The sequence below is a fragment of the Nicotiana attenuata genome, chromosome 7 (assembly GCF_001879085.1).
Source record: "Nicotiana attenuata strain UT chromosome 7, NIATTr2, whole genome shotgun sequence".
Classification (NCBI taxonomy): Eukaryota; Viridiplantae; Streptophyta; class Magnoliopsida; order Solanales; family Solanaceae; genus Nicotiana; species Nicotiana attenuata.
In genome coordinates, this window is record NC_031995.1 from 4112142 (window position 1) to 4124372 (window position 12231).

Here is a 12231-nt window from a genome sequence, read left to right on the forward strand (position 1 = left end):
AAAATATGAATTCTCCAATTTATATTCTTTATTTTTATATTTGTAAAAAAACTATGACTGGACGGGGAAAAATAGATATTAAATTCAAGGCAGGCAAATAGTTCGTTTTTATTATGGAACTTTTCAATATAAGATTTCAAAACTTAACGTACATAATCAACTAGACAAACTGCAATTAGAAAATATAAAACCTAAAAGACTCAATAATTTTGGTTTGATTTAGTATTTCACTACACAAATGACAGGCCGAACTGCCGACCAGCCGAACAGACCTTTGGGGGACAAGAAGCATATTTTCTGGCAAGTATTTTTAATTAATTTTGGATTAAAATCTTGCTTTAAATACTTCATATATTGCTAATAATAATATAATAAACTATATCGTATTCGCACTGTATTTGATACAGAATTTTTTCCTAACATCAAACTATATCAAGAACTAACATTTTAAGTCTGACTTGTCACAATTACCTAGAGTAACTATATTTTTTCCTGTGTGGAAGGACTATATGAACAAGGAAAAACTCACTAGTACTCAATGTGCGTTCATGAGAAAACATATGACATTAGTCTTTTCACATAAAATTTATCACATGATCATAGTTAATTAATATGTACTCTTACGTAATTTTATCAATTAACCAAATATTAGTATGCTTTAGCGCATACACATTATTTTTTTTTTTTTTGGAACTCCATTAGAGTACAAGAAAATATTGGTTTTGGAAGCGAAAACACGCACTACTCCGTACATGTCGATGCTGTAGTTTAAAACTGGAAATGCAACAATATCTCAAAGTGGCCGCCCTATATAAGGAGGCAATGTAGTAAAAGGCAGCCTGACACACGAAGCATCCCGCGTTCATGCAAGGTCCAGGGAAGAGCCGCACCCCAAGGGGGTGTGACATGATTCAAGCATCCGTGGCTGATTCTATGGCTTTAACCTGTAACCTATCGGTCACACGGAGACAACTTGACCGTTGCTACAAAATGTAGTGTTAACAATAAAATGGAACCATATGCAACGGAAACAAAAGATGTTTATTTTGGCTTCTAAAATTAACTACACTTGACACACGACGAATTAACAAACGTCAAGGCAAAATATGAACGTCAATCAAATGTAAAACACTCACCAACAAAGTGTTCCTGACGCACCTTTATCTCCTACTGGAATGAGAAATCAAAGCATCCTTTGTACATTTGGTATAATAACCGGAAAGGAAATACCGATACATTGTTTTTAGAAATTGAGAGTAGAACATCTAAACTGTCTCTACATACTGCAGGATAATCAATCAACAGCTCGGATAACACAACTTAATATCAAGCTTGAGAACAAAAATTACGACCATTAAACAATATAATAGCATGCAAGAGAACGACTTTCTCGATAGCTGTAGATTACATATAGGTGTTACCAAGTGGATATAAAATGGTTGTTCTTATGGAATTCTAAGTATAGCAATTGAGTTATAAAATCTGAAGCTACAGCAACTCTAAACACGGAGCCTGGCAATCAACACAGATGCTTCACAAATTGGACATCAGTCGCGCATTTCTCTCTTTATGGTCATTCCCAAATAGCCATATTCACAGAGTCCACGCCTGTTAAACAAACCAGTGCTGTTACATCAAAACATAGTCCTAAGGGCAAATCCTGAGAAGCCTTCTATGGTGGACATAATAGGATAAAATGCAGCATTTCATTCAAACACGGACAAAAGAAATTATACTATGTTTGGCTAACCCCTCCCCCCTTATTTTCTTGAGTAGGAGATAGCATGGAACACCATAGCCAAAACAACCACATGTAACATCTGAGTATAGCTACAGTTGCAGCATATCCACAGGTTTCAACAGTCACAGAAACTGGTTTAAACTCTTCTCATTTTATATGTGGAAGACAATTGCCAGTTAACCATACTATCCTTTTTTAACACCATCACTCCATTCTAAGATGTTTTATGACCGTTTGACAACAGGAACCTTTAGAAAGCTTTTATAGCTGGAACTGTTTCAAACAAAAACAACCATTCTTAGAAGGGGCAAACGATTTAAAAGTCATGCATGCCCACCTATACAGACCAGCCTCACGTGCTTTCATATATCAGACTCACGCTTCTATTTCCACTTTTCCAACTTCTGTGTCCAGTTGTTATTGTTGTTATGATTATTATATTATTATTGTTGGTAAAGGAGTAAGTCCTGCTTAACAATTTTTTATACAAGTAGGAACAAGTGGAGAATTATCGATCACCATATGGATGGCAGTATCAAATTCATCAGTGGAGAACAAGGAACTTGCCTTACAGAAAGAACTAGAAAAATTTCCTCCCAAAACCTTGGTCACCACTAGCCTTGCCATCTCCAAAGTCATCAGAACGGCTCGAACGATTTTCATTATCAGAACGGACACCACCAAATCCACTAGAGCGGCCTGAACCAAATCCTCCAAAACCAGTTGAGCGATCTGAACTCTCGGAATTTCCAAAGCCACCAGTCCGATTTGAACTTCCAAAGCTTCCGAAACCACCACTACGGTCTGAACCACCAAAATTACCGAATCCTCCCTGACGATTGGAGCCACCAAAATTCCCTGAGCGGCCTGAGCTCGGTCCACCATAGCTACCCCCTGATCGTCCAGAATCAGATCCACCAAATCCACCTGTTCGACCAGAAAATCCGCCTTGCCCACCAAACCTGCCGCCAAAATTTCCATAGCCACCAGAACGACCTGAACCTGAATCACCAAAGCGACCACTTCCCGTGCCACCATAAGAGCCAAAGCGACCACCACTTCTGCCCATGTCACCGAACATGTCTGTTGCTCCAGCCTCCACTTCTATCCTTGGAAGCTTTTTTCAGAAAAATACATGGAAACAAGATAATTTGATAAGATGATAAAATAAGAAAATAACCTTGGTTACCACTGTACAAATAACCTAATTTGGCCAAGCAAGAACAGGGAGTACTATGATACTTATGTGACAAGATTTTGAAAATTGCTGGAGCCAGCACTAAAACGCTTCATTTTCAGCTCTTTTCCAGTTTATGTACTCTCATGTTCAATATTATTGAGTTAAGTATCCATCGGACTGGCCCCAAGGCTTTGGTCTAGACGTAAAGTGCAGCATGTACTGTGTGGGCTAGACACACATCAGGATAAGGCGATGGGCTCATTATCCATTGAGTTTCAAACCACTTGCTACCGACCCTCACGATTTCTCGATTATCAAAAGACAAAGTAACCATTTAGACCAATGAAAATAGTGATAGAAAGTAGAAAATCACTTAATTTGAACCTCACAAAGAAATAAAGATTCAGCCCTGCGTCTGACTTTCTCAACAAAAGGGAAAGAACAGAAGACATAGAGAGTGGGAAACCATGCTCCATGAAGTAAACGACACAAGTACCTGAACTACTTCAAAGGTCTACATGAAATTAAATTTTAGTTCGTCTACGCTAGTATTCAAATAATTGCACACCACATCTCCCTCACATAGTTTGCATGCCAATGAAGTACTAGATCTAACTACCTCCATTTACAATATGCCCCATTGAATCTATGCCAATCACCCCCATTTTCTGTGACATTATTTCACTTGGCACCCAAGGTAAAGATATCTACCTGAGTTACTACATTGAAATCATCAAGAGATATCTTCAAAAGTAATAGTAACAGTAACCTTGCCACAAACAAAAGCATGGCATTTAAGTGAAGAAGTGTAGAGGGACGAGCCCATTATAAGTTTCAAACAGTGGCGCTACTGGTCCTCGGAGATTTCAAAAAAATAATAGTAACAGCAAGTGAAAAGAACGTTGAATATGTCTAAAAGATCAAAGTACGACAATGCATTACGCTATTTCACTGCAATCATAAAACATTCGGGCAAGAACTTTTGATCTTTATTACTCCCTCTGTCCAAATTTATGTGATGGTGTTGGACTGCGCACATAATTTAAGAAAGAAAGAAAAACTTTTGAAACTTGTATTCTAAAACAAGACATAGACATTTGTGTGACTGTAGGATAAAATGAAAATTTTAAAGTTAAATTGTTCATAAATATAGAAAGATGTCATTCTTACTAAAAAAGAAAGAGTGTCACATAAATGGAGACAGGGAGTAAAACAAGTCAACTTTTTGGACCCCATGATAAAGGAGGCTTGCAGAGCTACTAACAGTTACAGCAGCCACAACTCACGTGGCAATTGCAGTCTTTAGAGCATACAGCTGTTTTCTCCAACTGTTTCCATATAAGGTTCACATTCACCAGTGCCATCATAGGTGACAATGAGGGTAAAATGTGATTGGAGGACATCAAAAAGTAAGAGCACCAGAGATATGAGCAGTCTAACCTCGATAAATCTGCATCCCACATCGCGTTCAATGCCTTTCACATCCCTATGTTGGCTTGAAGAATATATCAGAATTGCATTTCCTTTCTTCCCAGCACGCCCTGTTCGACCGGATCGATGAACAAAGATCTCTGATGAGTTTGGAAGCTCATAATGTACCACCTGAGCAGCAAAATATCTACTTTACCTTCAGAAAGAAAAAGACAAAAAGCAGACTGCAATTGAAGAGACTCAATATCATCAGCAGAAGCTTCTCATGATACCTAATTGGTGTCACGCATAGAAAGCAGAGATGTCTTAGACGCATCTTACATACTCTTGGCAGCATCCTATTTCAGTTAATAATTTGTCCTCTAATATGCAAAAAAAAAAATTAGAAAAGGTATTATCCTCCAATATTCAATTATTTCCCTGGTATACACAGCAGACTTGATGCACTGGCCAGATATTGGTTTCAAGTTTTTGTTCCTTTCCCCTAGAAAGGTTCAGAGGAGAAGTAGGAGAAAGCAATGCACACAGGATAAATCACTCAATAGACGGTGGTGCAGCTGCCGGGGAAAAAAACATAGGAAAGGGAACTGGCGCAATTGCTTAGTCAGCACACGTGTAAAGTTGTACTGAGTTCTAAAATGACGTTTAAACCTTTAAAATATGAAAGATCAGGCAAGATTTGATACTTTGATATGCAGCTTCCACCTAACGCCTTCTATTACAGGTATATTTGTTGGTTTGTTGATCAACGGTTCTAACAGAAGGTTTTCTGATATATGCTCTCTTTGTTGGAAAGTGCAGATGAAGAAAAAGAATATTGCAACCCAGAATCACAAGTAGGAGAATAAAAGACCAACCAGATCAACATTAGGTACATCAAGTCCTCGAGCAGCAACATCAGTGGCCACCAAGACATTGAATTGACCTTGGCGAAATCCTGATAGAGTTCTCTCCCTTTGGTTTTGTGAGATGTCCCCATGTAAAGCTTCACATTTTAAACTCTTTTGCATTACATAAGCCAATCTATCAGCATCACGTTTAGTTTGAGTGAAAACAATGCACTTCCCTCCCTTTGCATGCTCCTGCAGAAAAAATGAAATGCTCAATTAGTTTCAGATATTAATGATTGTCGAAAAAGTAGATAGCAGAAAGACCATTCTCTTTATGGTGGTGGCAAAAAAAAATAGAGAATGGCTTAGAACAATATGTTGGACATAAAGTAGGACAGAGAGGAGACTGAGGGTTTATATCCATACGGTTATAAGAGGACCCAGAATTGCTGGTTTTTGATGCATCTCACAAGCAATTGAAAACAAGGAAATCCCATCAGCCAATTTCTGATCAGAATCTCCTACCTGGGATAAACATTAGACATAAATTATTTGAATAATTAGCCTCCAGGGTTCTTACAAATTAAGAAGGAAATTCGTATTAAAATGTTGAGCATTTTGGCCTCACAAGATCAATGTGAATAGGATTCTTCAGGAACTTGTTGGTAATCTTTAATATCCAACTCGGCATTGTGGCTGAGAACATCATTGTCTGATGTTTCTGTCGAACATTTTCTAAAATGGTCTCAACATCCTCCGCGAACCCCACATTAAGCATTTGATCAGCTTCATCTAGAACAACAAACTGGATCTCTGACAAATTCAAAGCACCCCTCTTCAGCAGATCAATAACCCGACCTGGTGTACCCACAATAATATCTACTCCTCTATCAAGGGAGCTCATCTGGCGTGAAATGGGGACACCACCATAAACACACAGGGTATCCAGACCAGGAGCAGATTCAAAAAATTCTTTATCCACTTGTTTTGCAAGTTCTCTTGTAGGTGCCAAGACTATAGCCAATGGGTTCCTTCCACGTCTGCACAATTAAAAATAAGCAGAATTTCTCAAGTGTAACAAGTTTCAAATTCTCAAGAAATATTCAGAATCAAACTTTAATAACACTAGCCAAACCTAGCAGATGACAAATCTATATATCATGCTGCTAGCACATTTATACTATTAATATATAAACCCAGAGGAGAAAGCAAACTGAACAAACCCATGCTTCTCGTTGAAGCGAATGATCTTATCCATGATGGGAATGCCAAAAGCTAGTGTCTTTCCAGTTCCAGTTCTAGCTCGACCAATCATGTCAGATCCTTGCATTGCTGGTTCCATAACAGCTCTCTGTACAACCCAAAAAGAATTAAAGTCCGCATCTCTCTTTGCCTTGCATCACATGACCAAATTAACCTAAGGCTACGCATTAAACCATGCAGTAAATGACTAAATTAAGCTCATTCTACAAATTAAAACACAAAAGGACATCACATTCTAAACGCGACTTTAGGAGAGAAAATCTTGATATGGTAAGTGCCTCACTAATGAAGTGGTTAAAAAGACCAAGATTCAAATCCTAACATAGACCAAAAAAAAAAAACTACGTGATATCTTCACATCTGCCTAAGCTGGTGCAAAGTTACCAAATACCTGTGATGAGACCAAAAAAAAAACTACGTGATATCTTCACATCTGCCTATGCTGGTGCAAAGTTACCAAATACCTGTGATGGTCGGGTAGCGTCTACTAAGTGGAATAATCGAGGTTTATTAAAATAAATGTTACGTGTACCTGTGGAATAGTTGAGGTGTGCCATTATTGAAATAACTGTTAAGTGCTTTACTATAAAAACTAAAAAAGCCACCCCATGAGAGTACACCATACAACTCTAAGTTACTCATCCCTGGATAATATTTTAACTTCATTAACAGAAAGACAAGCAAAAACATACATTAAAGGGTTTGTTTGGTAATGGCAAAAATGTTTTCTCCAATGAACATATATTATGTAGAAGACAAAATTAGATAAATAAAAACGCGGTGTCTCTAACAACTTCAACTTAAACACCTTAAGCTTTTAGACGAAATGGTCACACACTTGGAAATATTCAACCAATAGAGGGAAAATGGCATCATTCACTTTACATCATTATATATCCATCTTTTTTTTTTGTGCACCTCAACTATGTTATTTATTACCAACTCCTTACTCATATAGCTTGATTCAATCAACATTGATTCAATCAACACATAGACTTTGTAGTCAACTTAGATACAATACAATTAACATAACATTTCCAAAAAAGCTAAAAGAAAGTAAATTTTTTGGGGGTTAAAACCTGAATAGGGAAGAGTTTAGTAATTCCTTTTTTGGCCAAAGCAGAAACGATCTCCTGAGAAATACCAAGTTTTGATATCTCAAGCCCTTCATCATCTTCAGGCAAATCCGCCACAGCATATCCAGCTTGTAATTTACCACTAGAGTGAAACCTTCTAAGAGAAAACCTAAATTTACTATCAACCCATTTCTCAGTTACTGAACTAGTAGCAGTGGTAAAGCTGTTAAATTGGGAAGTCGGGAGGGCATTTCCGGTAATAAACTTGTCGCCGGACGACGTTGACGGCGAGAATAATAGATGAGTGAGGGCATTAAGAGCAACCCTTTTTGAGGTATGTAAAGAAGATGAAGACTTTTTCAACACAAAAAGACTATTCATTTTTTTTTTTCAAAATATGCCAAGAGAGTAAGATCTTGATGTTTATATAGAGGGTTTTATTAGGGTTTATGAAAAGGAGGGAAGAAGAGGCAACTGGTTTACCCTTCAGCAAAATGTGAAGGCGGTTGGAGATCTTTGGGTAGAGATATTTTTTTGAGCTATAAAGAGGTTTTGAGGAGCAAGAGAAAGGGGTTTTTGCTGTATCATAACAAATTTTGAAGGGTTTAAGAAGAGTATGAAAACTAACTACATTTAGGGTCCAAATAAGATTGGGCTGAGGTTTCTTTGCCTTAGAATGGGTAAGTTGTGAGGCCTGGATTGCTTGGAAAAGTTGGGCTTGGAAATGTTTGGGCAAATATCACTTTTAGCCCGTGGTCGAAATTATTTACGTTCGATAGTCGTAAAATGTATAAAATTTGTATATCTTTTGTATAATATACAAAAATATATATAAATATAAATAATATATATTTTTAGACTATATTCTTGATCCTTCCTTTTACTAGTCTTCTCGGCTGAAATCATAAATGGATTGTCTTCTCTCTGATGATCTTTTCTATAGGTAGAATTACTATGAACGATCTAAACTAATCTACCTCTCTCTACGAAGTCAAAAAAATTTCTCAAGAAAATAAGTCTCACTAATAGCTGAATGTGCCAAACTTATGATATTTTCCTTTGATTTTTAGGAGCCATTTATAAGTAAACGAAGCAAATACATTTGGTTCATTTAATTCTGCAAGCTTTTTTGACAACATTCGAGAAGAATATTCTCTTTGGTGCATTATTCGAATGGAGTCTTGAATAAGACCATTTTAAAAACGGCTATACATTGTCATTCCTGTGTAATGTTTGTGGATAGATTTTGGTTCACTTTATCCTAGCTTAGTGGGTGATTTGTACAAATAGGATGATTTGACGCTACTATTTATATTTTGTCCTTATTTCAAGGAAGTTTTGGCAAAAATGGACTTGGAGCTACATAATCGGAAGAATGAAAAATATACGCTTGTTTAGTTGTTCATAAGCTTTGCTAGGCAGGATAGAATTTGGTACCGCTATATTTGTTTCACCTACCTTGTTAAATATTTTCATATTTTGCCGAATAAACAAATCTTGTTTGTATTATCACGAATAAAACTTGATAATATCTTCATAGTACTTATTTTAATAAATTGCTTACATGTTTGCAAAAAAAGTCAGAGGCTACTAATATGCATATACCTATTTAACATTCTGTAATATATAACACATATATTTACAAACGTTTTATATATATTATTTTATGTAGTTTTATATTGAAATGACTATAATGATATGGTATTTGTAATTTAAAATCTTATACAAAAAAATTAAATAATGCATTAATAATACTTAATTTCATGACAAGAATATTTTCCTTATACAAAAATGGAAAGGAGCCTTTAAGTGATGTGAACTATAGTATCGAAATTTTTTTACCTTTAAGTGTGACGGGATGGATGAGATTATAGATTTTACTGCATGTGCTTTTTGAGCGTTGGTGTTAACTTTTATATCCTTCTTAAAGAAGACTAAGCAGATCTATTATTATTTGAAGATTTGGATTGAACCTAACCACGGGGAATTGTTGGAACGGAGAAGGCCTAAAAATGCCACTCAACTTACAGAAATGGCCTATCAATATCATCCGTTAAAAGGCGCTATTTCCATGCCACTACCGTTATTTTTTTGGCCTATTTATGCCATTTATTGCCAAACGGTTCAATTTTTTTGTTTTTAAATAATTAAAATTAATTTTTAGACCCCACATTTTCACGTGTATGTATGTTATTGGTCCGTCTTTACCCGACCCTACATTTCTTTTAACCCTGATTATGTTTAATTACTTACCCATACCCAACCCGATAAAACAAACCCATCTTTTAACCCAACCCTTAATTCCTTCACCCCAGTCATCTCTTTCTTCAAACAAATCCCCTTTCTAAAAAATCCCTCTTTAGTCTTACTAGGTTTTCGAACGGAAGCCAAGCTATTGTCGACGGTGGCTTCAAAATTTGCTTTTGTCGGAATATTGATGTAACTTATCAAGGTTAGTAGCATATTTAAAGATGAAAAAACTTATTTAATTTGGTGGGTGGGGTTTAATAGGGTGGGTGTAAATTCTGTTCATGTGGGGATGGCTGTGCACGTGGGGTTACTTGTTTTTGTCTTTCATAAATATAGTGTAAATCATTGTTTATTCTCTGAAGTTCCATCCTTTTATATTTTTGTTCTTTTCTATTCTGGTCCCCCAAAATTGTCTTTCTAGGGTTTTGTTAGTCTTGTATTTTTTTAATTGCGGACGTGTAATTCTGATTTATTCGCTCAATTTTCTATTTTATTTTCCATTTGCATGTGAACTTTATTGAACCATGACTGAAACAGTGGATGTGTATTTCAACTATGGGGGTGAATGGGTAATTTCTCCAGATTTATTGTATAGTAAGAAGCTGGTCCATATGTGGAATAGGTTTGACTCAAATTTGTTGTCTTATAAAGATTTATGTGAAGAGTTCAGAAAAGAGTTAGGGTTTACTAAAGTGAAACAACGATTAGTTGTTAGGCCGTCGGATGGGTTCTATATAATTGATGGACATGATGGTATCAGGGCATTACTGTGTCTTATATGTTTGGAGTTCAAAACCATAAACTTGTTTGTTGTAGATGAGTTAGATTTGACTATCCATACTCAAAGTATTCTGTATCATACTGAAACATGTCATGTAGATGTTGAAGCAGTATCTGAAAATAAACATGTTATTGGGGATTATGATTTTGATGTTGATGCTCCATCTGATGTTGAATATGATTCTGAAAGACTTGAGGTGATTGGCAAACAAAGGAGGAGGGTAGTGAGTGATGGGTTGGAGAACTTTAAGGAGTTGGATAAGGGTATGACATTTAAGGATATTGTGGAAGCTAGAAGGGTAGTGAACTATTATGCAATTGCTAATGGGTATGACTTGAAGACTGAAAAAACAGATCCTACTAGGGCTAAATATGTTTGTGATGTTGGATGCCCTTTTATATGTTCTATCTCAAGGGATAAAATACTAATGATTTTAGTATCAAAAACTTGAAAGCAATCCATAATTGTAATCCTTGTTATAAAAATCCAAGGGATGATGCTAAGACATTAGCACAATACTTTAAGAATAAACTACAAAACAATCTCAAGTATACTATTAAGGATATGAGAGGGGAATTAGAGATTTTAAGCTTAATATGACAAAATCTAAGCTTAAAAGGGCTAAGGTGATGGTCCTTGAGAAGTTAGATGGGAGTTTCAAGGATGAATATAACAAGCTTGAAGCTTATGGTCAAGAACTAAGACAGTCTAATCCTGGGAGTGATGTTGCATTCAACATATCAAAGGATGCTTTGGAAGAAGGAAAAAGGAGGTTCTTGAGATTGTAGATATGTTTCCAAGCTTTGAAGCTAGGCTTCAAAAGTGTATTGAGACCACTTATTGGTTTGGATGGTACTTTCTTGAAAGGAAAATACAAGGGTCAGCTATTAGTGACCATGGGAGAGGATTCTATGAATCAGTTCTATCCACTTGCTTGGGCAGTGGTTGACAAGGAAACAAGCAGAACCTGGAGTTGGTTTGTTGAGCTTTTGAAGAGGTCTTTGGACCTAAATAATGGGGCTAGAGTGACATTTATATTAGATATGCAAAAGGTACCAAATTTCACTTCTGAAATTTCAACTAACTTGTTGATTTTCTTCTGTTTTCACTTCTGTTTCTTCAGTTTGTCAATGCCTTCTGATTTCTTTAGCTTTTGATGTTATCATAGGGATTATTGGATGATGTGAGCACTGTACTACCTGATGCTCATCACAAGTATTGTGCTAGACACATTGAAGCCAACTGGTTAAAAAATGGAGGAGTGGAGAAATGAGGAAGTTGATGTGGTGGTGTGCTTGAAGCACTTATGAAGAATAGTTTAAAGATCAATTGTTGAAGCTTGGGGGGATGTCAAAGGATTCTGCAAGGGACTTGATCAACTATCCACCAAAAGCATGGTGTAGAGCCTACTTTGATACACATTGTAAAAATCTAATGGTGTATAACAACTTTACCGAGTCCTTTAATGCATGGATTCTAGATGCTAGACATATGCCAATTATCAAGATGTTGGAGGCAATAAAGATCAAGGTAATGGAAAGGCTTGCAGATTATGAAGGCAAAGTTATAAGCTGGGATGCCAATTTCAGTCCGCCATGTATGAAACTATACAATGACTGTAGGGCAATATCACATGCTTGCACTTTGAACTTTAATGGAGACTATGGCTTTGAAATCAC

At 36.4% G+C, this 12231-nt stretch overlaps 1 protein-coding gene across 1 annotated transcript; it reads right to left on the reverse strand.

Moving 5' to 3' along the window:
- LOC109228567 (DEAD-box ATP-dependent RNA helicase 53-like) lies at positions 1147–8115 on the reverse strand. The gene is made up of 8 exons (XM_019393695.1): positions 7525–8115; positions 6406–6533; positions 5811–6222; positions 5609–5707; positions 5210–5434; positions 4362–4523; positions 2309–2858; positions 1147–1608 (listed from the first exon to the last, which is right to left on the reverse strand). The coding sequence occupies exons 1-7, from the start codon at positions 7900–7902 to the stop codon at positions 2322–2324; spliced, it is 1941 nt and encodes a 646-aa protein (XP_019249240.1). The 5' UTR covers positions 7903–8115; the 3' UTR covers positions 1147–1608; positions 2309–2321.

Bases quoted from the DNA above. Each gene is read 5' to 3' on its own strand.
- LOC109228567 (XM_019393695.1), bottom strand. From the start codon at position 7,902: ATGAATAGTCTTTTTGTGTTGAAAAAGTCTTCATCTTCTTTACATACC. The intron at 4,524-5,209 runs GTTGGTCTTTTA...TTTGCTGCTCAG, and splicing joins ATGTACCTAATGTTGATCTG to GTGGTACATTATGAGCTTCC. The intron at 2,859-4,361 runs GTTAGACTGCTC...TTCTGAAAAAAG, and splicing joins TGGGATGCAGATTTATCGAG to CTTCCAAGGATAGAAGTGGA.